This window comes from Accipiter gentilis, chromosome 8 (assembly GCF_929443795.1).
Source record: "Accipiter gentilis chromosome 8, bAccGen1.1, whole genome shotgun sequence".
NCBI lineage: Eukaryota > Metazoa > Chordata > Aves > Accipitriformes > Accipitridae > Astur > Astur gentilis.
In genome coordinates this window covers 35,028,640-35,053,200 of record NC_064887.1, presented here as the reverse complement: position 1 = coordinate 35,053,200, position 24,561 = coordinate 35,028,640, and the positions used below count along the sequence as shown (strand labels likewise).

General features: G+C 52.2%; 1 protein-coding gene across 2 annotated transcripts; it reads left to right on the top strand.

Annotated features, from left to right (window-relative positions):
• The first annotated feature begins 448 nt into the window (after nt 1-448).
• GLUL (glutamate-ammonia ligase) lies at nt 449-8,329 on the top strand. 2 transcript variants are annotated; one of them, XM_049807398.1, is made up of 7 exons: nt 449-636; nt 3,340-3,530; nt 4,814-4,975; nt 5,237-5,383; nt 5,855-5,982; nt 6,163-6,362; nt 7,348-8,329. In XM_049807398.1, exons 2-7 carry the CDS (start codon nt 3,365-3,367, stop codon nt 7,664-7,666), a joined length of 1,122 nt encoding a protein of 373 aa, XP_049663355.1. In that variant the 5' UTR covers nt 449-636; nt 3,340-3,364; the 3' UTR covers nt 7,667-8,329. The 2 variants fall into 2 exon arrangements, with proteins under 2 accessions (XP_049663355.1, XP_049663354.1); XM_049807397.1 differs by lacking the exon at nt 449-636 and adding an exon at nt 2,110-2,133.
• Nucleotides 8,330-24,561: the final 16,232 nt, after the last annotated feature.

Here is a 24,561-nt window from a genome sequence, read left to right as displayed (position 1 = left end):
GTGCAGGGCGAGGACAAGGCAAGGGGGACTGCCACCAAACCTGCCCCCCGGGGCTGGGGGAGACATCCTCCCACCCCAGCCGCGAAACCCTTGCCCACGCTGGGGGGTCTCTCGCAGGTGGGGGTTTGCTGGCCGGTGTGGGTTTATCGGATGGAGAGGAGGCGTCTACCCTGCAAGCTGCCTTTGCTCCTCTCTTCCCTTCGGGGTTGTTCGGAGCTCAGCGGGTGAAAAGAGGGGCTGCCCAGCCCCGAGGCTTCGATGGCATGAGGGTCACCCCGCACCGCAGGGACTTCCACCTGTAAACACCCTGGGCTTGTTTGCAGGCAGCTCTGGTGGCCAAAGTTTCTGGGAAATTTGCAAGTAGCAAGCACGTTTCCAAGAATTTGGAGCTTATCGGTGCTGTCCACGTCTCGATGAAACAAATCCTCTCTGCAAACCCAGGGAAAAGGGCCGGGCACGGCTTTAGATTGCCTGTGGCTTGACAGCTTCCCTTTATGGGAGCTATTTTGGGTCTTTCCTGGCGCGACTGGGTCTCGGCACCAGCTCCTGCCTCCTTTTGCTTCAGCCGAGCTGTTAGATTCAAGCGACCGCAGCTGGACTTGGTCTGAATAAGAGATCCTGAGCTAATTTCTACCGGTAAAACGCAGCATTTGTTTGAATGTGTTGAAACCTTTGCTCTATACATGGGGTGCAGGAACTGGGGCAGTGGGGGAAGGCAGTTTCTGTTGTAACGCTTGTTGGCTTTGCCTTGCCCAAGCAATGGGAGAAGGTGAAAAGCACCTGCGTTTCACCTTTTCCTGGACAGCCTCGGGGGATTAACACACACTTGTGGCTGCTGCAAGGTGGTGGTAAAGAATGAGCAGGGTTGTCCCCGGAGGAGGGGTGGGGACCCGGCTCTTGAGATGGGCCATAAATCAAGGCAAGGCCTTAGCCAGCACTTCCACCTCCTGGCAGAGGATCCAGCTCTCCCTGGCCACTTTCCCCCCAGGCTCTGGCTGTGCAGAGGCTGTGTCTTCAGTAGGGTGGCTGTGATGGCCAGGAGGGTCCCTCTTTTCGTGGGATATAGCAATTTTGGTGCCACCCCCCAAGGCTGGTGTGGGGCAGCCCAGGATCCTGTCACCCCTGGACGGGCATGTGGGTGCTGTGTGCTTGGCCTGGTACCTGTGCCCCTGTGTGCAGGCATGTGTGCAAGGGCTGGAGCTCCTTCTGCTAGTGCTGGCGTTGCTCCCCGGCCTCTTGGGTGTGGGCTGGGAGGTGCAGAGGGCTGAGCAGGAGCAGGGATGGGACAGCGAGCGAGCTGCCGGGGTGGAAAAATACTGGGCAGTGCCTGCAGTTTGCCGGGTGCCCCTTGCCACCCGGGCGCTTCTGAAGTGGGTGCCCCCACACCCACGAAGGGGCTGGGGGAGCTCTCCTGCCTCGTGTAACAGTGCCCAATGCTGTGCCCCAGAGCGAGGGGTTTTGGCCGCAAATCCAGGTGCTGGAGCCCGTTACCCGCTCCGAGCGGCAAAGCGGGGCATACAGCAGGTACTCCCCTGTTCCCCCACCCTCAAACGTGTGCACCAAGGCAGAGCCAGGACTTGGGGTGGGGGGTGGCTCCAGTTCCTCCCTCTCTTCCCCGCTGCCCTGTTTACCCAGGGCGGCCGATTTCCATCTCTGGGAGTTATGCAAAGGCAGCCGCTAACGTAACCGCCGCGGAAAGCCCTGGATCTGCTCCTGCCTCGGCTTTCCCAGAACTAGGCGAGATGAGGGGTTATTTTTTTCGGGCCGGGAGGGTTGCAAAATGAACCACCCCACCCCCCTTCCCTTTGCTTTCCGCTCCCCCTCCTTCCGTATGGGGCGAAGCGGGGGGTTTCCCTCCCGTTCCCGGCGACTTGGGGGGGGGGGGGGGGGGGGGAAGGCAGCCCGGCCGCGGTGCCATCGCCGCTGCCGCCGGAGGAGGAAGAGGAGGCTAAGGGAGGTGGGGCGGCGGCCTCTTGTCCCCGGCCCCCCTCCGGCCCCGTCCTGCCCCCGGGCCGCCCGCCGCTGCCCAATCAGTGCGGCGGGGCCGGCGCTGCGCCGCCATAAAGCAGCGGCGGGCGCGGCCCCGGGAGTCGAGCGTGGGAGCCCCGCGCCCGCCACCGCCGCCCAGCCCAGGTAACGGCCCCGCGGGGGACGGGGGGTGCCCGCGGCCGGCCGCCACCCGCGCCTTCCCCGGGACGGGGGGGGAGACGCAGGTCCGCCTTGTGCCGGGACCGGGGTTCCCCGGTGGCGCCCAGACCTTCCGGGGGAAAATTCCTCTTTCGCTTTTTTGTTGTTGTTGTTTTGGGGGGGTGGGGAGCGGAGAGGCAGGTCGGGTTTTCTCGGGAAAACAGATGCTCTTGGCAGGTTTTAGGGGTTTTTTTTCGGTGCGAGGCTCCTTAGCTGCTTGCTAGGATAAGGGTGCTTCCCTCCCTGCCGGGAGATGCACGCGTGGGTGACGCCTGGAGTGGGGCCCGTGGGGAGCCCCCCACCCCCCCCCCCCGGCCAGCCCAGAGGAACCCCGCTATAGCAGGGTGCGCAGGGGAGGTGGTGTGGGCAGCCCCAGCCTTCCTGCAGAGGGTTAGGGTGTTGAAGTGACTTTCTAAGTCGCTTCCGATTTTTAAATAAAGTGCGTTTCCGAGCTCCCGCAAACGCACCTGGTCCGCGGTTGTCGTGGTGCTGACCCGCGGGCTGGCTGTCCCCGGGAGCCCCGCTCCAGGCGGTGCTGGGCTCGCAGGGATGCTGCAGCTCTCGCCTTCTGGGACCAGAGCCCCTTGAGCCTCCCTGGCACTGCCCGGAGGCTGCTGCCTGGGCCGCTCAGCGGTCGCTTGCGGTGCCCGTTGCTTTTGCCCTACCTCCTGCCCTAGACAAGGCTCGTATAACTACAGACCAGCGGATTTGAGAAGGCAGCTGGGGCTGGCGAGCCCTCCTCGCTGAACTGAGTGCGTTAAGAAAGCCCCAGCTAAACTTTCCTGGGAATTAGCCTTGCTCTGGAACGGCGGTGAGTGTGGAGGTGAAAAGTTCACACGGGGCTGAGGAGCACTGTTGAAGGCTGTTGCTTGGTGGAGAAGACTTCGTTTATCGGCAGGACGTGGGCAGGAGTTTAGGTATTGATGGGATGCTTTGAAGGCATCGCTTCTGGAGCAGGGCTTTCCTAGCTGCCTGCGTCTGCCTGAGCAGCATGCTGTGTTTTCTGCCTGCAGAACAGCACGGGACCGCTGGAGATGGCAGCCAGCCCCGTGGCCGACTCGTCTCATGCTCCTCCCTGGCTGGGGGGGTGAAAAATCCGGGAGCACAGGGAAGGACTCACGGTTGGGGTTGTTTTTTGTATCCTCCTTGCAGGAACCCCCTCGTCCGCTCTGCAGCCATGGCCACCTCAGCGAGCTCCCACCTGAGCAAAGCTATCAAGCACATGTACATGAAGCTGCCGCAGGGGGAGAAGGTCCAAGCCATGTACATCTGGATCGATGGGACGGGGGAGCACCTCCGCTGCAAAACCCGCACGCTGGACCACGAGCCCAAGAGCCTTGAAGGTGAGAGGGCAGGCGCAGGATTTGCAGCCCCTCGCCAGGTGGAGAAAGCAGCCAGACTTGGCTGCTCCGGAGACAGGATGCCATTTGTCTCTTTGTATGGCAGAAGGATGGTGTTTGGGGAAGATGTTGCTCCTCACCCCCTTCCAGTTATTTCCTTCCCCAGATACCCCAGGGGAATGCTCCCAGGTCTCCAGATGTGGCATTTCAGTGAGATGCCCGGGGTCGGGAGCCCATCCCTGGTGCTGCCCCCGCTGCGGAGGGGGTTGTTGGCAGGGGCTGGGGGCTGTTGGCAGGGGCTCGGCAGCCCATTGACTCTCGAGTACTCGTTTTGGCCGGAAGTAGTTTGGCAGAAGAAAGTGGAGGGGAAAGAATGGAGCTATCCGGTGTAATTAAGAGCTTGTGTCCCTCAGAACAAACAGTCCCAGCTTACACAATAATAGCATTAGGATTTTCCCCAGGTTGCCATGGTGCTGGCTGGAGACAGTTATGAAATGAAAATACTGTGTGTGACTGAGCAGAATTATCTCTCTCTTTTTTTTTTTTCCCCCCTTTTCCCCCCCCCCCCCTCTCTTTTCCCCTTTTCCCTCTAAGGGAGTGGTTGGCACAGCTCCTTTGAAATCTTTGTCCTTCCCATCCTCCCACTTTCCCCCCAGGATATGGAGAAGATAACATTCCCCGGGTGGAGTTCACTGCTGCTCCTGCTGTGCTTTGACCTGTAGGGCAGTGCACAGCCAGGAGGGGTGGATGAGGGGGCCAAGCTGGCCGTACTCCTCCTCCATATGAGACTTTACCTACGTGTGATTTGTTTTCCCACTTTCTCCAGGCCATCCAACATGGATAAGGGTATTTCATGGCTCCTCTCATTCCTACAGCTTGAAGATGTCATGTGCTTTGCTCTCTCTCAGCTTGTCCAGCTGAGACTGGGTGCTCTGCCTGTCCCAGTCGTTGTTGTGACATGGGAACCATCTTCACTGCTGCTCAGTTTGCTTGGGTTTGGCCAGCAGCCCAGCTCCTTGTGTTTCCTAGGGTGGCTGGGGAGTTGCACTGCCCTGTTTTTTGCTCGTTTTGTTTTGGGGGGTTTTAGTGTGGGGTTTTTTTTTTGTTTTGTTTTTTTTTTTCTTCCCCCATTTGGAACAAAATCAGATGAGCTGGGATTAAACCTATTGTAGGCCTGTTGTTTATAAGCATCTTCACCTCTGTAATACTGGAGGGTGGCAGGTAGCCCATCTTCCTGGTGACTGGGGACCCTGGGTCACTGTGGCTTATTCCTCTCTCTGCTCCAGATCTCCCCGAGTGGAATTTCGATGGCTCCAGCACCTTCCAGGCTGAAGGCTCCAACAGCGACATGTACCTGCGACCTGCTGCCATGTTTCGGGACCCTTTTCGTAAGGATCCCAATAAACTAGTTCTCTGTGAGGTCTTCAAATACAACCGCCAGTCTGCAGGTGAATGGACCTTCTTCTTTCTCCTGGTGGAGGTGGTGTTTCCAGGAAGGGGATACCTATCCAAATGTTGTTCGTGCCCTTAGCTTCATGCATGACACAAAAATAATCCCTGCACTGAAAGTAAAAGGCAAAGTGGTGGTCGAGGAAGGGCTGGTGCTGGGATTCTTCACCCACGCTGCTGGGACTCAAACTGTAAATGAAGTGGAAATGGGGAATGGAGGTGGAGATACTAATAAGCCTTGTGTTGCTTTTCCATTCTAGAGACAAATCTCCGACACACCTGCAGACGGATTATGGATATGGTGTCCAACCAGCACCCCTGGTTTGGGATGGAGCAAGAGTACACTCTTCTGGGGACAGATGGACATCCTTTTGGCTGGCCTTCCAATGGCTTCCCTGGACCCCAAGGTAATCTTTCGGGAGTCTGCGCTGGACCAACTTAGGAGCATTTGAACTGTAATCCGTGTGATGACGCAGCTGAAGTGCTTCAGGCAAGCTGAAAGATTCGAGCTGTTTCTAGAGCTGAAGGTGGACAATAGAAAGCAGGATACTGGCAAAAATTAACCCATGAGATTAAAATTGTTACAGAAAGGCTGAGATGGTGATTGGCCACATCCAGATTTGCTGCTTGGTTTGTTAGTCTGCAGGTGACTAACAAACTCAAACTCAGTGAAGACCGAGTCCAAGTCCAGACTCTCAGAGGGACTCACTCTCCACCAGTGCTCTGCTCTGCTAGTGCTTCCATTAAAAACAGATTTGGGGGCTTTTCTGCACATCCCAAGAGAGTTCTTCCCTGTATGTGCTCTGTCTTCACTGAGTTTGAGCCTTTTTCCTTCTGGAAACTCATGTTCCCCTTGCTGTTCACCTGTGCCATTGCAGGTCCGTACTACTGCGGTGTAGGGGCAGACAAAGCCTATGGCAGAGACATTGTGGAGGCTCACTACCGAGCGTGCCTTTATGCTGGTGTGAAAATTGGAGGAACCAATGCAGAAGTGATGCCAGCCCAGGTAAATTGTTTTAGGTGCTTCGTGGAATAATATAGTACAGAAAAATCCCAGGCAGCGTGAGCTTTTGTTGCCTGCTCCGAGTCGTGTAGTTTTTATCGATGTCCGGAGCATAAAGGGGTGGGAGGTGCCTCACAGCGACTGTCTCTGCACCACTGAGCCAGTGACTCCTCCTCCTTGTAGTGGGAGTTCCAGGTGGGACCATGCGAAGGGATTGAGATGGGGGATCACCTCTGGATTGCACGCTTCATCCTCCATCGGGTGTGTGAAGACTTCGGTGTCATTGTGTCCTTCGATCCCAAACCCATCCCTGGGAACTGGAACGGTGCTGGCTGTCACACCAACTTCAGTACCAAGAACATGAGGGAAGACGGAGGTCTCAAGTAAGTTTGTTTTGAGATGGGCCAGTAGCATTCGTTTGCTAGGCAGCAGGCTGGACTTGATAGCAGTGAGCTTTTTGCAGACCTTTTGCCCACATGGGAGACATCACTTTGGTGCTTGTCATTATGTTTGAGCCTTTCTTCTGGATTTTTTTTTAATTTATTTATTTTGTATAACGATACACTCCCATCTTGGTGCTGGGTGGGAAATTCAGCCAGCAGTACAGCTCCATCAGTGCTGACAGAAGCACACATGGCCAGGATGCAGCTATTCCTAACAAGCTGTGAGGCTCTTGATCTGCCAATGCTGGAAACAAATAAATTCAGCATTGGCCTTTTTTTTTTTTTTTTTTTGTATAACTATAATGAAAGAGAAAGACCGTTTACTTCTGTCTAGGCCAGGCTGTGGAAACAAATGCCACGTTTTCTTAAACACGAAGATCCTGGAAATGTAAAACCTGAGTTCCCATATGGGACTGATGTGCTGAGTGCAGGCAGGGACCTTACAGCACTGGGTTGCAGCGGAGCTCTGTGAAGGGATTCCTCCTGGCAGCTGTGTTTTCTTGCCTTAATCTTGGCGATGCCCTGAGATAATGAGCCAACCCGTGACCGTGTGAGCTTCCGGAACAGAAACTTCTGTGTTGAGCCATCTCCCTTCTGAGAGCGGCTTCCCCAGGGGCAGTGCGCCTGTGGGACTTGGCCATGGGTTGAACTGGTGTTGTCTCACACACAGCACTCCCGAGGAACCCTGTGGGATTTGGCCACGGGGATCCTTTTGCGAGAACCAGCTTAGGTCAGCAGTAGGAGTGGAGAGAAGTCCTGCGTTGAGATGATCAGAAAAGTGGGTTGTAGGGCGTAAGGCTTCATCATGAAGCAGCTTGGGGACAGCGACGAATCTGTTGTCACTTTGATGCAACAAGAGTGTCTCAGCTTGTACCATCCGTCAGACACTCACTGTGTCTTCCCCTCTTCCTTGCTCCCTTCGCAGGCACATTGAAGAGGCCATCGAGAAGCTGAGCAAGCGTCACCAATACCACATCCGTGCCTACGACCCCAAAGGGGGGCTGGACAATGCCAGGCGCCTGACGGGTTTCCACGAGACATCCAACATCCACGAGTTCTCTGCTGGCGTGGCCAACCGCGGCGCCAGCATCCGCATCCCCAGGAACGTGGGCCATGAGAAGAAGGGCTACTTTGAGGACCGCCGGCCCTCCGCCAACTGTGATCCTTATGCTGTGACAGAGGCCCTCGTCCGTACGTGTCTCCTCAACGAAACTGGAGACGAGCCTTTTGAGTACAAGAACTAAGCAGACTGCGCCCACAGACACCACCTTCCCCCCCCACTTCCCGCACCCCTAAACTTTCCTTCTAGATGTAATCCCGAGGGTACAAGATAACACGTTTTGTGTCTCAGTAACTCTTGTTGTCTTGAGGTGGGGAGGAGGGCAAATTTAGTTTTATCGATGTCTTTTTGTCATTGACTCTTCAGAAGACAAGAGGAGGAGAGGGTGTTAGAGAACTTTTAACCACTGTTTTATTTTTTGTCTAATTCTTGTGTACATCTGATGGGATCCAGTGGCTTCCAGGAACAGACTGCACACACAGAAAGCCAGTAGATGAGTGGAAAGCTTAAAACTATACCTGACTTCCCCAAGAGACAAATTTGGGTTGTTAGCCAGCTCTCTGCAGACTCATGGTTCTCTAAGGTTGGTGCCCTTCTGTGGAGAAGGGAAGACGGGAGCTGTGATGGAGCCCCACGTGCTCCTGCCTGTGTGGTGTGATGGGGAGATCTTCACCCTCTGGCCACTCTGAGGTTTCTGGGAATCTTCTGGCATTGAGCTCAGCATAGGAGCATTGAGGAGAACTCCTGGTTCTGTCACTGGAAGTCAACTGGTCTCTGGCTCATAACACAGAGTGAAGTAGTATTTTTCTATTTAAATCTAAAAACAACAAAAAAATTATATATGAAAGTGGTTTGTTTTTTTGTTTTTATTTTTTTTAAAAAAGAGAAGACGTTCCAATGACTCACCCAGCTAGAGCAGGCAGAGCTCCTGAGGATGTTGTTGGAGGGCCTCCAGGTGGGACTGAGGGTGAGCTTGGAGGGTTTGGTGGAGGAGACTTGGGTGAGATTTGTTTCAGCGTGGAGTAGAGCTTGGAGGAGGCAGTTCCCAGACCTGGGAAGCCTGCAGAAGCATTTATTGCTGTAACTCGAGCAGCCACAACGTGCTTACAAGCATGTAGATCAACAGGAGGAAGGTGTCCTGAACTAAGAGTTGACCGGTCAACTTAACTGTTCTGGACAGAGCTGTGGGTGTTTCACCTTTCCAGCAGGGCTAGCATGTCACTAAAGCAGGGCTTTTGATAAAAGAAAAAAGTTTTAGGTTTTTTTTTTTTCATAATGTTCTTAGTTTCTAAAACTGAATGGTTTTACAGAGACCGTTGACGTCACTGTTGTGTCCTGGCTCTTGGGCTGCCTGCCATCCAGCTGTGACGGGGGCTAGGAGAAGGGGGAGGCCACCCCTTCCCTCCCAGCCAGCCCTGGCACCTCCCAGCTCATGCTGGGGGGTTCAAACGTTCCAGGATTTTACACTTGGGTATCTTAGATGGTGCCAGTTATATTATGTTGCATTTGGACTTCTTCCGAATAGTTTTTTTTTTATAATAAAAAAAGAAAAAAAGAACAAAACCTTAATTCCAACTTCTGCCTCTTTTCTGTGATTCATCCTGGCAGCTTCTTTTGTATGTACATTGCCTTCGCCATTTGAAGTGGGTAGGATTTGGCTTTTCATTTGTGGGGTGTTTTGGGGTGGGGGGGGCAGGTGTCTTGCAATCCATGTGTGCTCTCCAAAAAAGTGGGGTTTTCTAGGTGGCTGTTGATTCTCCAGGGAGTGATGGTCCAGCTGTGACTGGAGTGGGAAAGGGACTGGGCTTGTGAGTGTCTATAGGGGAGGGTTATGGGGTAAGTACAGGTGTTTGTGCGTCTTCCTAGCCTCCTCCACACAAGTTCTACACAATGTAGAAATCCCACAGAAAATAAAATTCCAGGAAACTTCATGAAGAAAGCAGCTTTGTGGAAGAGGACCCTTTCCCAGTCTCCCTATGGAGAAAATGCTGCTCATCTGCCTTTGGTATAAACCCAGGCATTTAGAAAAGTAAGCAAGGTAGTAGAAAGGTGTCATGTTGCTCTCACAGTCCTTTATTTAGCTTGTCATGCTATTTCCCAGCTCCCCAAGAGGTACTTTGTTCAGGGGTGGATGCTTTAACCATTCCCTTCTTTAAATCTGGATTAATCGCACACAAGCATACTGTAAGGCTGATGAGGCTGTTCCTGCCATCACTTTTTTGTGGACCAAGCAGGCTTTTGCATCTCCCTTCTGGGGAGCATTCAAGGCAGCACCTTCATCTCCACAGTCCCAAAATTACCCTCTCTGTGCCTGTGCGGGGTGGAGTGTCACTGGAGCAGAAGCAAAGGGGACACCATGTCCTTTCCTCCAATCGTGATGTGACCACAAGGACTTTGACCGCTGTCTGGGCTGGAGCAGGGGTACTGCAGCCAGAAGAAAGCCACGCTGCTCTGGAGTAACTCATGAGCCCAGAAACGCTGGGGTTTTCTGCTGATACGGGGGTGGGGGTGGGGGACAGATACTGTTCTTTCTGCCTTCCAGGAAAATGCTACAGAGGAAAAAATGGATTACACCCAAATTAAGGAAACTTCTGTAAGGGCATTTGCACAGAAGGAAGGACAAGACATGGTAATACTCTTTTTGAGATTCCTGTACCTTGGAACGCTGTGCATCCTTGGAGCTGGAGCCCTGTTCCTCCAGAGCCCCTTTTCTCCTGGGGAATGAAGAAATTGGTAAAAGGGGCCATGGCTTAGTTTTGGCCACCAAGCAGCACCAGCAGCCAAGGCAGTAGCTGATGGGCAGCCAGGTTTTGTCCTGGAGCTGAACAGCATCTGCCTGCTCCTCATCGACGTAGAGACGTGGAATACCATTTGCATGTCCCTGCAGAAGATGCCATCTCCAGGCTGGCCGTCAGGGTGGTAACAGGAGTAGGCATCAGTCCTTTGCTTCTCTAGCTGCCTTGAACATTAAATTTAATTTAGGACAGGAGCTTGATGCTTAATGGTTCCTCTTGTTCTCAGCTGAGAAAGCATTTATCTGCTCACTTCACAATTACCCAGCTGAAAACAAGGTCAAACCAACATTGTGCTGCAAAATGGCTTTTAAGATGATTATTAAAAATATATGTAAAAAAAGATTATATTGAATTAGAAGAAAAAAAAAAATCTCCTTTCCTCTAGACATTGTTTTCTGATTTTTTGCCTAAAGCCTCCTTGCTGAGTCTGCTTTGCAGTTACCTGAACGCCATTTCCCAGCTACATAGGGTAGAGAGGCCTCCTCTTAAGGCTGTGGAGCTCTTGCAAATTGAGCCTGAAACCTTCAGAAGCTGAATTTACTGCTTATGTATTTATATAAAACATTTTGACTCTTAATATTAGCCTCTCAGGAGGAAGCAAGTCCCTTTGCTTGCTCACACATTCTTAAAATGTGAACAATGATACAGAAATGTTCACTGAATGCAAGAAAATGCAAGTATCAGTCCCAAAGGGTCAGCTAGGCACATTGGAGCATCAGGAACTGCTCCAAATGAAGCAGTCAAAAATAGCACCAGCTTTTTGAAGTGCCTGTTGATTGTACTCCCTTTTAATCAAACACCAGCTTAGGAGACAAGGCTGCTCCAAAATGATTAATATATCTGCTCACACACCAGGCTTTTCCCCATAACTGAATTTTAAGGCAATCAAAATAAGATTAGCCACAGCTCCCTTCAAATATAGCCTGCAGCAGATGAGCTAATCAAGATCACACTTGCAGCATCTTTTAACACTGGGCTGTGCCAGCCCAATTACCGTGAGGACATGAGGGCTTTTCTCTTCCTGAAAAGCCTGATGAATCAGATGCGTCTGCTGGGGTTTCTTCTGCCCTTTCACACTTTCACAGTGCCCTGGTGCTGCTCCAGTATCCACATACCGCTTATTTTGTGTGTGTGTTTTTCAGTGCTATTTGATCTTCCTAGACTACCCTTTTTGGTATATGAGCCTTCATATCCTTATGCAGCCTCTGGCTGTGACCACATCTGCCTTCCTGAACCCAGCTTCTGGAGGAGAAATCAGCCAGGCTTAGGTGGGTGAGGTTTTGCTGAGCTGTCTTTTGGATGCTGTTACCTGGGGGGGTGGTGGGAAGAGAGGCACTTCGTGTTGCTAGGCAAAATTGTTTTTATTTCTCCGAGTCTGTGTTTTTCCCTTTTTCTGGGATGTTGATACTGGCTCATGTGACTGTCCTCCATCTCTTTCTGCTGGTGGAGGATGGGGAGGGATGGTCCCAGGAGGGGAGCCAGACACAGACTGCTGAGGGGGTGATTTGCAGAGCTCTGCAAGAGCCTCTGTTTGTGCTTGAACCTCACGTTATCGGAGCAGCCTTTCTTTGCTCTCTTGAAATGCCTCCTGGAGGTCCTCCAATGTGGTGTTCAGAGGAGTCCCGGCTAAGATCTGTGCTTGCTATTCATCGGCTGCATTGTGAGCTGGTGCAGAGCCGTAGACGAGGGGCTGGAGGTCCTTTGGCCTCTTGAAGGAGGCCAGGGCATGCTCTGGAAAGGTGCTGGGGCCCAGCCCACTGGGAACAGGTTAAATGTGGCTGGTTAGTAGTTTCTTGTGTGACCCAGATGAGAAATGTGGTGGAGCTGGGAGGGGAATCCTGCCATCAGAGGTGTCAGTAATTTGGCTTCAGCTGAGCCAGGATTTCATCCTACTTCTTCAGTTACTGATTAAATCGAGGACAGCCGCTTAGGAAACACGTGGGAGCTCTTGAAAAGGAAGGTCTCCTTAGGTCTGCCTGGCTTCTCCAGCTAGCTGGATGCAGGGTCAGACCCGGGGTGGCTCGTGAGTGGGTCCTCCACCCACAAGTGGTTCTCCTGGCTCTTCAGCTGGGACTAACCACCTATGTGCAGTGCCTGGTTTCACCATGCTGGCTCTTGTAGCTTTTAAATTGAGTCCTGACTCTCTTTGCTTGATGATAAAGGGGCCAGTCCATCTGCAGTATGGAGAGACAAATAGCTTTTTCTGAGGCCGTGTAGATTATGGGAGAAGTCAGTCACTGAGTGATGACCCATCTGGATGCCTAAAGGTGTCACTTGTTAATTGCCTGGATCATGAGGAAATGGTGATCTCAGTTTGCTCCTTGTGACTCTGCTCTGAGCCAGTGCTGGATGTTTTGGGACTGTCCCCCTCTCTTGTGCAATGAGCTTTGATGAGAACATGCAGAGAAGGGCTCTGGGCAGACCCAACCCTGATGACTGCACGGAAGCATCTTCACGGTCTCCATCCCTAGTGGGAGATGATGTGGATCAGAGCCTCTCCCAGCTGTTCCTGGAGGTGTCTGGCCTGTGTTTGGAAGGAATGAGATCTGGGGCTGGGTGCTTCTTACAGGCTAGGCCCCAAAACCTGCAGTGGCCTTGCCTGCAGAACATGCGTGGGTTGACCTCAATGGGAACCTGCCTGGCTGGGGAGAAACCCAGGGTGAGAGGGGGAAAATCTGTATTCTGTGACTCCAGAACAAGCACCAGGGCTGCAGCTCTTCAGTCTTGTAGGAGGACGGGCCCCTTTGCCTCTCCTAAGCTTTCTCCTTCACTGCTCCTTTCCTCCCTTCCCCGGTGAGATGGTGCAAGACTGCTGTGTGTGCAGGGGGGCTGCTCAGCCAAAAAATTTCTTTTTTTTTTTCCCCCTCCCCCCCCATCCTGGCCTGCCCACAGGCTGGCACAGCCGGGCTATTTTGCTTTCATAAGCTGTATTATGTAAGCCATGTCTTGAGTGGGGATGCAGTGCCAATTTGGACTCCGCAGCGGGAAGGAGCCGCATTCCTCTGCCACCAGGTTTAATCCCTGCCTCCAGCCACAGTTGGTTTGCTGGGAGGAATCAGAGGGCTCTGTGGAGGTTTCTAATCCCTTGCCCCAGGTGGAGCCAGCTCGTTTCGGCGGGAGCCCTGCTTTCCTTTGTCACAGGTTGTGCCCATGACTCCTCTTCGCAAGCCCTTTCCTTGGCTGCTGGGAGGGTTGGCCCAGGCATGCACACCACACCTCGGGACCTTCCTTTCCTCTCCTTGTTGGTTGAACTCTCTGTGCTCTGTGGCTTAGATTGCACTTGCTCAGAAAGGCCGGGGGGAGGTCTGGGGGAGAAAAACAGAAGTGGAGACTTCTACAGTTCCAGCCCCAAAAACAGTGGCAAAGGTGGGTTGCCAGGCTGGCGTGGAAAGCAGGCAGGCTGCAGAGCCGGAGGAAGACCACGTCGGTGCCAACAGCTTCTCCATCTGTCCCACCACTGACTGCCCTCCCAGGGTGCCATGTCTGTTGGATGTGACCCTTGTCCCACCAGGGATCTGGGGGAGCCCTGGAGACCCTGGACCCAGGGGACCTGTGGCACCAGCCTGGCTTCGGTGTAGGGTGCCGGACAGCAATGGGTGCTTGACAGGGTGGTTTTTTGCTCCCCAGCAGCCTGAGCCTGCTGCCTTAAGCCCCTCAGCTCAGGATTGATCATCTTCAGGACTCCATTTGGCTGGGCATGGGCTGTACCGGTTCAGAAGGAATGGTCCTCCTCTTCCACTCAGGTTTTAGATGAAGCTGACGGCAGCAGTGCCTTGCTGTGTGTTTTCACGTCCTGTGGGTGGATGAGGCACTAGACTCCACAGTTTTTGCTGGCAGCTTTCCCCAGTGCCAAACATGCTGTTAAAATGAGAATTATTGATCAGATCCGAGTTTGGGCTGCTTTTTCTCATGACAAAGCCGGGTGGCTCAAGCCTGTCTGTGTGGCTCAAGCCTGTCTTTATTGGCTCGTGGAGATGCTGAGCAGCTGGCTGAATTGCCCAGCTGCTTCTGTCCTGAGCCAGAGCTTGGCCAAAATGCCTAAAATACTGGGAAAGCAAGTGAATAGGATCCTCCTCCCCTACTGAGCTGAACCTGTAGGATTCTGGAAAGTATACTGGCCAGCAGGTATTTGGTAAAATGTGAGGATCAACATTTGCTTCAACCACGAAAAGCAATCTGCTCAATGCCTCCCCATGTTTAGGGGATCCTGAGCAAGCCACCACAAGTCTGAGTTGGGAATAGCTGTGCCCAGGGCTATGTTGTCCGGATGCTGTTTCCATTTAGGAAGCTACCCGGGAACAGCTGGGCTTAGAGATGGGCTTAGCCTGTCTCTGAAACTTGGAGGCCAGAGCTTCAGCTGGCTGAATCACTGAAAACTATTTGCTTGCTCTGAAATACAAGATATTTTCAGACTATTTTCTGCCCAGATAACACATGCAGGGTGATTAACTGGCTCCATTTTTTCCACCTCTCCTTGTGGCTGGCTCTCCTGGCAAGATCTCCATGAGCTCTTTAAAATGCTTTCACTGTAACATGGATGCCTTCCCTTTGGCAAATAACCGTGCCAGAGATCAGTGGGCGACAATGTCACTGTGGGCTGTAGACCTATGAGGAAGCATTTCATTAAGAGAAGAGATTGCTTTGGCATGGCAGTTTTTGATCTGTAATCTCTCTACTATGAATAAAGCTGCTCATGAAGCTGGCTGGGGAAGGAGATGGTCTCTGGCAGGGCTGTCCTCTGCACCATTTTGGGGCTGTGCACAGAGCTGGGGGTGTGCCTCGTGTACCAGGGGGCAGGGACAGTCCATGGATGCTGGTTTGGGACCAGAGAGCATCCTAGCATGCTAGCAGTCTGTGCCGTGGCAATGTCCTGGTTGGAGTGAGGTGTTTCATCTGGGTCATTGGGTCTCTGTTTTCATGGGGAGGGAGAAGAGAGTTGGCAGCAACGCTATCTTGCTCTTAAAGTGCGAGTTGTAGAGCTCATGCATGGCAAACCCTATTCACACCTCTTGACACAGGGTAGAGCATAGCTTAGAAACATCACGGGGTAAAGGGCAGTATCCAGGACCCAACAGAAGGTGTCTGCCTGGCTCATACAGGCAACAGAGAGCAGTAGGGGTTGAATACAGCCTGAATGGCAGTACTGCAACAACCCTGTGTACAGGGAGCCGGGCTTTGGCATGGCGGGAGCAGAAAAGCTTTGAGTGACGCCTGTGGCACACCCACAGTGGCTCCACAGCACCCGGGAAGGAGTTGGCCGTGCAATTTGAGCCTGCACATGAGTAGGCACAAGTCTACGTGGTTCCTCTTGAAACAAAAGACAGCCCTTCTCCATGTTGTGTCTTGCAAAGAGGCAGCCTGGGCTTGCTGGGGAGCTCGTGCTGGAGAAGGCCATGAAGCCTGTAAGATGGGAGCTTCTGCTGGAGCATCTGGTAAAACAGTAAAACAGAAATCTCTATGTAAAGGTTGGGGCGGAGGGAAGGCAATGATGCCGTGTGGGTTCTGTACAGCACCTGCAAGACCAGGGTGAATGGGTTTCTAACAGGCCATAGCTGAGCTGGATCACTCCCAAGGTGCTTGTGCAAACAGTGTGTGACCCTGGTGTTAAGGGACATCTTGAGTGGGAGCTAGTGACAGCTCAGCCCAAAGAGCTCTCTGACACCCAGTGGCTCACCCTGCTCATCTCCCCCTCCTACCCAACCCGTGGAAACTGCTCACATGAAATTTAAAGCAAACACTGCAATACATGTCTTTTTGTTGTGAATAATGTCAGGCCTTTTTTTGGCGTGCACTATTGAAGCAGCAGCTGTATTTCAACCAGCTGGCAGCACTGTGGGAGATCAAGTGTTCTTAGCAAAGTTGGGCCAGATCTATGGCTGGTGGAAATTGGTGTAATTCTGGCTGACCTCAGTGCTGAGCTGCTTTATACCGACTTTGAACTGGGCTCCCAGACTGAGGCTCTGGGGGATTTTGGGGGGAGGAGAAGTGCTCTTTGTAGAGGTGGAGTAGTCATGCATGCTGTTAGTGGTGTCTGTTGGAGCAGGAGGGTGAGGAGCTCAGCTGTGCAGTCAGGCAGCGGCTGCCGCTGGACAGGATTTCAGTTGTGTGGGGAGGTCTCTGAGCATGTGCTGTTGGATAGTCCTCTTCTGAAGCATGAAAAAAAAAAAATTACGACGCTCTTCTGTGTCCGGGGCATCTGGAGCTGTGTATGTGTGTATTGCCACACTCTGCCTGTGCATGCTGCAAGACCAGAGCACCAGCCCTGCCAAAACACGCAGCCCTTCTGGGAAGCGTCCGCAGCACTGTGTGCTTGTCCCGCAGGATACGCTGTGCCTCCCCCTGCCAGGTACTACGGGGCAGGTGCCAGCCCTTCTTCTGGGCTTGGGAACAGCTTGTTTTGAACATCGGTGGCAGGAAAAGCAGGAGCAGATGTGCCTGTGGGCAGTGCTGGCCCATCTCCCTGGCACGGGCAGGAGTTGTTCCTCTGGCATTGCTGCCCGCAGGCACCTGCCCCTGTGCTGCTGGACTCCTGGGACATGCTGGCCCCCTGTACCAGCACTGCCCCATGCTCTCAGCCAGTCCCCTGTCCTTTGCACAGAAGGTATTGGGCAGCAAAGCTGCTCTGTGTGCCGGATTAATTAAAATAGTGTCTCCTCTCGATGCTCAGCTCAACCCTCCTGTCCCTCTGCTTTGCCTGTCCACTAATGGGTAGCTCAGTGTGGGAGTGGGATGAGAAGGATGTGGGGGACTGGTGAAGGCTGGGAGGAGCTCAGATGAGAGGTTTTGTTTTGGTTTTGGTTTTGTGTTTTTTTTTTTTTTTTTTTTTTTTTTTTTTTGCTTTGGGCTATGTTATATTCTGGTCATGAGCAAACATGCAACCTTCCTCTGTAAGAAAACCCTGATTATCTCCCCCCCCCCCCCTCAAGATTTGGTTCTTAGTCCTGAGGAACTGAGGGGACCTTTGCTGTCAGAGGCACTGTGTCCATCATCCTGCTACTATCAGAGACTTTGCTGTTTTGTACCTCCCTCTGCCTCTTGTTGAATAAACGAATGCCTCTCCTGGCTGTGCTGTTCCCAGTACGTGTGCTGGCTGGTTCCAGCTTGCTGTGTCTGCAGGGACCGAGGTGGCTCCTCCAGAGCGATGTGGATGTGCCCCCAACACAGCGGCAAGTGGAAACAGCAGTGATGGGAGCAGCGGGGGTGAGAGGAAGGCACTGAATAAATCATGCCTATGGATGGCTTTTTCTGCCTGACTTGGTTTCTCTTTATGAGGAGCTGCACAGGGTTTATTGTCTTGCACATTTCTGCTCCGTCTCTAGGTTTGGTTGGGTGTGCTGGGCTCATGACGCATTTGCATGGGTGCGTTTTTCCAGTGGTGTTGACATCTGCTGATCTCAGATTGCTTTCCAACTATTAAACCCTATGTGGCAAGAGAGAATTAAAGGAGGGGAAGACACCTCATTAATTTTTACTCCACCCTGCATCCTTCCCATCTCTTTCCTCTTGTAGAGACAGGGAGGAATATTGTTTTGCTTGCCCTAGGGGGAAATGAGATGCTATTTAATTGCCTACCACCATGTAGCGTGGCTGTTGGAGTCAGGGGCTAAAGGATGCTGTGCTTGGCTGTCACCGCGTGGCACTTCAGACAGGATGGTACTTCCCGAATTGCAGCCTAGCCTGTGTCAAGGCTGCTGCTCCTATTGAAGTGGAGAGGGATTTGGGCAAAGTGCATTCCTCCTTGCTGCCTGGATTACTGCCCTGATCATCTGAGTCCCTGGTGCTGGTCACAGTGAGCCCTGGCTCCTCTTTCTGCCTTTGCTAGGGCAGGGCCACCAGACCAATCTCACCAGCCTTCTGGGCAGTCTCCCAGTTCAATCTCTTGCCTGCCTTGGTCCCCATGGTTTGCGGGATGCTCACGCAGGCTGTGGGTCCCTGCAAGGGCGGTTGGGCACAGGGAAGTTCCCAGAGGAGGAGGATCAGGAACCGCTGAGTAACAAGGCCAAGCAAAGGGCGAGCTCACTTCTGCAGTCTGTCGTCAGCGAGAGCAATGAAATGATTAACATGGTGGGGAGGCTGGGGAAGCGAACTGCTTGGAAGAAGTCTCTCAAGCTAGTGCTTGTGAGCAACTGGCTGTACGCTGTAGTTTGAACCCACTGTGGCACACAGCGTTCAATCCTTGCTTCGGCTCCTCCTAACCAGACATCTCCAAGTCAGCAGCAACCCTCACCTCCTCGCACCCAGCTGTGTGTGAGGTGGGCTGAGCCCATACCCCTGCTTCCAGTTACGTTTCCAGAAATCAGCCTCCACAGGGTAAACTGTGCCCTAGCAAGGCCATGCCCTTTGAGGTTTTGTTGTTGTTGTTGTTTTGGGGTTTTATTGAGTCTGTTGCTATTTTGCAGGTGGTGTAGCAGAAGACTGCTCTGTAAAGCTGCTCTGTATTTGAAAGCAAAAGTGAGGCATAGGATGTATGGTTTTTAGCATCCCAAATATATTGAGATCAAAGGCAGTTTGCAAGGAAAATGATGGTTATTGCTACCTGCCAGAGTGCCGGTGCAGCCTGGGATCTGAAGAGCCACATGGTGCACAAACCTGCTGGGTCCCAGCTTGGCTCCTGCTGTTCTCCTGGGCATGGGACAGAGATGGGGATGGCCAGGAGCTGGGCAACCTAGGGAGCTCATTCTGGTGGGAGAAGCATGAGCTTCCATCCTAGCCCAGCTCACAGTTTCCAAACAACCTGACAGTGCTGGGAGCAGCCAAGTTGGACTCAGGCAGCAAAGCCCTCCACTGATGGGCGTCTACTTTCCTTTTCAATGACCCCAGCTGATGTTTTATAGGAGCTGCAGATGTTGAATATCTAAGGGCAATTTTTTTTCCAGGTGGGCTTTTTCTAAGCAGGGAGTTGAAAGCATGAACAAAGAACACGACAATATTCTAAAAGTGGACGTATTTTGCTGTAGCTAAATCTAGCCATTGTGCCAAACGGAGATTTATTTCTCAGTGACATCATCCGCAGGAAGATGGACTGTGCTTTCCAAGCAGTAGTAGTGTTGTCGCGGCTGCTGGACTGGTTTCAGGTGATGGGCAGCACAGCGTTTGTCAGGAGAGGTAATACTTCTCTTAGACGCACTCGATTGCTGGAAGAAAAACAGGTGACCCCCTGGCACAAGGGAAAGAAAACAAGAAATGTGTAAGCAGAGATGTGGCCAGCTTCAAACTAGGTACTTGAGCTAGCTCTGCTCCTGACCTGTCCTTGGTTTGAAGACTTCTTTCTCCATCTCAGACCTAAGATGGATTTGGGCCAGCATCTCTTTGGGGTTTTCCTAGCTGTCTTGTTAGAAGATAATTCCTTTCACTACAAACTTTAAGGACTTGACACCTGTAATTCATCCATCTTAACTTTCCTATGTAAACAAGGCTGAAAGAGAGACGATAAAACACGTATGGTGCTTTTCATAGCTTCCCACCCCACGGTGCTGGGGAAGGGGCGTACGGGGTGGGAGGTGAGCCTGGCTCTCGGGGAGGCAGGCGGAGATGGGGAAGGGAGTCTGCTCCAGGAAGGGTTAATGCAAACACCTGGTCAAGTAGGCAAATCCAGCCTCAATTGCTCCCAGCTCTGCTCGTGGGGTGATATTTGGGGAAAGGGCTGAGGAGGGGGTGAGGGGGTGTGGGGGTGTGAACCCAATCCTGCTGTGGTGACACAGCATCCAAGAAACGCTGCTGGAAGTTTGCTGTGGAAAAATGACTCCACCTCGTAGGTGTCACACCAGGGCTGGGGTGAAGCAGCAAGCAGGCAGGAGAAACAAAGATGCCTTTGTCACTGTTCCCCTTGCCCTGCGGAGCTGCCTGGCCCCATGCCAGCGAGGTGCCTGGCTCACTACTGAGACAAGAGGTTTGGGGGAGGCTGGCTGAGCAGCCAAGAGCTTCCCAGAGCTGAAATTCGGTGGTAGTCGCTCTCTCACGTGGAGGTGCAGCCTCTCTCCCGGCAGCAGCGTAATGGGGCTCGGATGGGGTAACTCCTGAAACTGCTGGCAGGGCCAACACCTTCCCTCCCAGCCAGTCTTGATGTGGCAGAGATGCTTATAGTGGGGTGGGTGGCTTCTTGAGGTCCATCTGTGCAATGCCCCGGGGTGGCCTCAGCGGGCAGGGGGGTGCAGGGATGCCTGGATAGCACAGAGCGAGTGGGCGCAGGCAGGCTGCCTCTGGGAACGGGATGAGCGTCAATGCGTGGGTCCGCGGCAGGCTGGTGCGTTGCCAGTTCTAATCGCTGGCGTTCTGACCTCGGCCAGAGATGCCCTTGGTCCCGTCTGTGCCAAACCACCCTCCGCCATGCGGGGCTATCCCCTTGCCGGGCTGAAGGGAAAGCTTGGAGACCCACATGCACAGCATCTCCCCCCTTGCTCTGGAAGGGGGGGAGATGAATCCCTCCAGGTCTAGGATGCGCTCTTAGAAATGCCAAATTCTGCCCAGGGGATGGAAAAATCCCATCCCTGGAATCTCCAAGCAGCTTGTTCCACCGGCATTAAACCCGTTTAAAATCCATCCTCTTTTTGGGGGTAGGAGAGGGTGCATCCATCCTCACACCTGTGTTTTTTCTCCGGTTCATAGCCACAGGGCAGGTGGGAAGCAAGATCTGCTCGTACATCCCCCCCTTCCCCGCGATGCCGTTCGTGTCGCACACTGCTGCTCCTGTTCTGGAAAGCCCCTGGGACCGCGAGAGTTAATTCTTCATCCCAGCTGCTTTCCTCCTAGAGCTCAGCAGGAAGAGGGATTGTGCTAGGCAAGGGGCACCACTGCGTAGGGGGAGGAGGAAAAAAAGCTTCGTGTTCAGACCTTTTACCTAATTTCCAGAGGTTCAGACCTGAGGGCCGTAGCAACACGAGCTGCCGGCGGCATGATTGGAGGCGGCAGGCTGCCCTCCCAACCAGCATCCTCCTCCATGGGACGCAGCCGGTGTTGAGGCCGGCATTGGCTTTCTGCCTCCCCTTCCCCTTGTCCGCAGGATGAGTTCGAGGCATGTGGTTGTGGGTTGGTTTTTTGGTTTTTTTCCCAGCTGATTGCCTTTGCTCATTTCAAGTGTGTTTTGCTTGGTTTCTATGAGTTATTCTAAAAAGGTTCTTGGTGCTTGTGAAATCAGATGGCATCCAGGAAGGGCTGTTCTCATGAAGACCTGCCTAGAAATTAATAGGGTGGTAAGAACCCAGAGAGTTGTCGTATATATTTGTATAACTATGTAGAAGTGAGAGGGGGTGGCACTTTGCAGCTACAGAAGAGAGTTTGGCCCGAAGGAGCTCGAGTCCAGCAATGCTTTCCTTTTACCAAAGTCAAATAAACCTTTGCAAAAATATCAGGGATTCCTGCAAATCAAAGACATGACTTTGGGCAATAAAAACTGCAAAATGTTCTCATTATGCCTATAGCTTGCTAATTCTCCTTTTGGATTTATTAGTGTGGTTCAACCATCAAGTTCATCTCCAAGCGCAGCCCATCCTGGCGAAACATCATGCAGTCTCTATGGGGAAAAGATCTGATGAACCTTGGATGTGTTCCTGTGGGTTTTCTGAGCAGCAACCTCTTGCTTTGGTGGCACCGTCCCGTTTTATTCCTTGGTAGCACTGCAGAGCTGATGCAGGTCACTGAGATCAAATCACCCGCAACACTTCCACAGCCGCTGTTTGGAGCAGAATTGCAGTTTAATCTGAAGATGTGAGCATTTCTGACAGTGCTGAATCTGTCATGGCAGTAAGTGATCAGGGAAAGGAAGCAATAGAAGTGGGTAAAAGCAAAAGCACTCGCTAGGGATAAGATGGGGACTGTAGGAGCAACTGAGTTGATTTAAATAGAGCTAACCTGTATTCCCCAGATCTTCAGGACCACTCAAAGCTTCAGCAGAGCAGCTAAGTTTGATTACATCTGTGTTACAGTTCTCTCGTGCAGCAGGCAGCGTCTTCCTTCCATCCTTCTTCCTTGATGAATCACAAGTTTAGCAAAGCATATGCTTAAGCAATGCACTGAATCCCCTTAGTTCTCCTTACACTGGTGCCAGGTTCTCTGTCACGGGGAAAAGTTTTTCAATGCAAAGCTGGCTGCATTTCTACTCTTCTGCCTAGCTTGTGCATAGCAGTGTGTGTTTACAGTTGCTTTCCTAGAGAGGATCACATGTTTCTGCGCGTGTTATATTTATCTTCGAGTCAGAATTAGTATTTAAGAAAAAAGAAGGTCGATATACTCCAGACAAAGCTACCTTTGTGTTTTCTGGAGGCTTGCTGTGCTCAAAAGCTTTCTGTGCATCCCCCTGTAGCGTTTGAACCCTGCCACAGAGCAGTGAAACACAGTTCATCCCTAGGGAGCTGTGTGCCGAGAGGATCAGCTTCCCTTGGATTTTAATAAGCCACGAAATTGGGTATTTGGCTGTTTGCATTATTTAGTACTCTAATTTGTGTATAAAAAAAATTTGCAATTTTTAGTCCATTCATCTTAAAGAAGCTCTATCGTCATATTTCTATTATTAGGTGCCCTTTGAATGTAAGGTTTTCTCTTCAGCCACATCCTACTCCAGTGCTTATCAGCCAGCCAGTGGCCATATACAGCAGCTCTGAACAAATCCAGAGATCTGGATTTGGGGCTGAATAGTGTTTTGGGGAAAGCAGTTGCAGGAGAGCTGCTGTGTGAAATGACCTTGGGTCATGTTATATAGGAGTGATTCCCCACCATTCCCTGTTCCTTCCATCTCATTTATAGGGTACTTCTCATGCACCACTGGATTTGTGCAGAAAAGCCTTGAAAGCTTGGAGCATCTCTTTTTTTTTCCCAGGAGTGCAAGCCTGCAGGCATATTTCCCTTGCAGACAAGAGCTGGATTGCTCACTTGCATTCAACTTTCTGTTCTTAAGGAATCATTGTAATATGAATGGCATCCTTATCAAACCAGGTTCATCCAAAGGACAAGGCCATATTAATTGTTTGCAGAACTCCAGCAAATAAAACAGCGTTCCTCCCGATTCCTTATTTGCCTGCATTAACTCCAATGGCCAACTCGAGCAGAGGCCATAAGAGCTTGGCAGCGGGGCTGGAGGGAGGCGACAGCCTTTGGCAAGTATTGGACTGTGCCCACCTTCCCAGGTGGTAGGATCAAGCGCTATGGAAACAACTTCTGGCTGGACCCTTTAAATTATGTATTTGGGAGAAAAAAAGAGTGCCTATCGCATCTAGGGGTCTAAATATAGAGAAGGGACCTGCTGTGAGCAAGGCTCTTTTCCTTGAAGCCATTTACCATGCTCTGGAGTAAGGTGGGGAAAATGGATAGCAATAATAGTGATAAAATAGAAGTGTGGGGCTTGGCTCCCTTCCCAAGCAAGGACTGGTATCCTAAAGCTTAAGGGCTGGAGTACAAGAAGCCAAAAGCTGTAATGACTTTCTGTGCCCCAGGGGAAAAACAGGTGACACAGGGGCATGGCCAGAGCAATCAACACCTGATATCACCATTGCTTCTGGAAAGTCCTCTTTGGTCAAATTGGTCATCTCTCTAAAGAGAGAAAAATTTGCAAGCACCTTCCTTTGTCTCAATGCAGACCTGATGGCCAAAAAACCTTGTTATTCCAACTAGACTGTTTTGTCCAGCCATCGCTGCTCTTGGGAGCACATCTGGGTGGTTTCTTTGCTGATGGGCAGCCAGGGGTCTGTCCCACGAAGCACATTGCTGCTGAGGCTGGAGGCTCGGAGGCTGAGCTCTTGGGGAAGGCAGGATGCTTGCTTGGCACACTGTGTGGCAAAAGCTAGTGTTGATGCTGGCGAGGCTGCTGGCTCACCAGAAGGGCTCATGTCTGCAAAATTTCAATCTAGGGCTAAATTTAAACACCAAAATGTAGTGTTTAGAAGCCCAGAGAATAGCCCAGCCCTCGTCTCCAGTGGCTGCCTCTAGCGAGCCCTCCCTTTGGCAAGGAAGAAGCTTTTGTTTTCCTAGGACTCTGGGCCAGCTTGGAATAATAACACCAGCGAAACCCTCCCTGCCCCAGCACAATGAAACAACACTCTCAATTCCCAGATGTGCAGGAGGGAAGTGCCCAGCATGTCTCTTCCTGATGCTTCCCTCCCAGATGTGGGGTGGCAGGGAGCCGGAGGCAGCCTGTTGCCAGCTGGGAAGTGGGCTGGGGAGCAAGCAGTGGAGTTTTCCCCTGGAAACCCTCTGGGTCTCACCGCTTGTGGCTGGGGGAAGCAGTTTGGACTGCCCTGCCAGCTATTCGGCTGGTTTGCAACAGCTTGAGCAGGGTCCTTCTGTGCTGCAGCAA

Coding starts and splice junctions, on each gene's coding strand:
- GLUL (XM_049807398.1), top strand. CDS start 3,365: ATGGCCACCTCAGCGAGCTCCCACCTGAGCAAAGCTATCAAGCACATG. Junction 4,976..5,236: donor ATACAACCGCCAGTCTGCAG/GTGAATGGACCT, acceptor TTTCCATTCTAG/AGACAAATCTCCGACACACC. Junction 5,384..5,854: donor TGGCTTCCCTGGACCCCAAG/GTAATCTTTCGG, acceptor GTGCCATTGCAG/GTCCGTACTACTGCGGTGTA.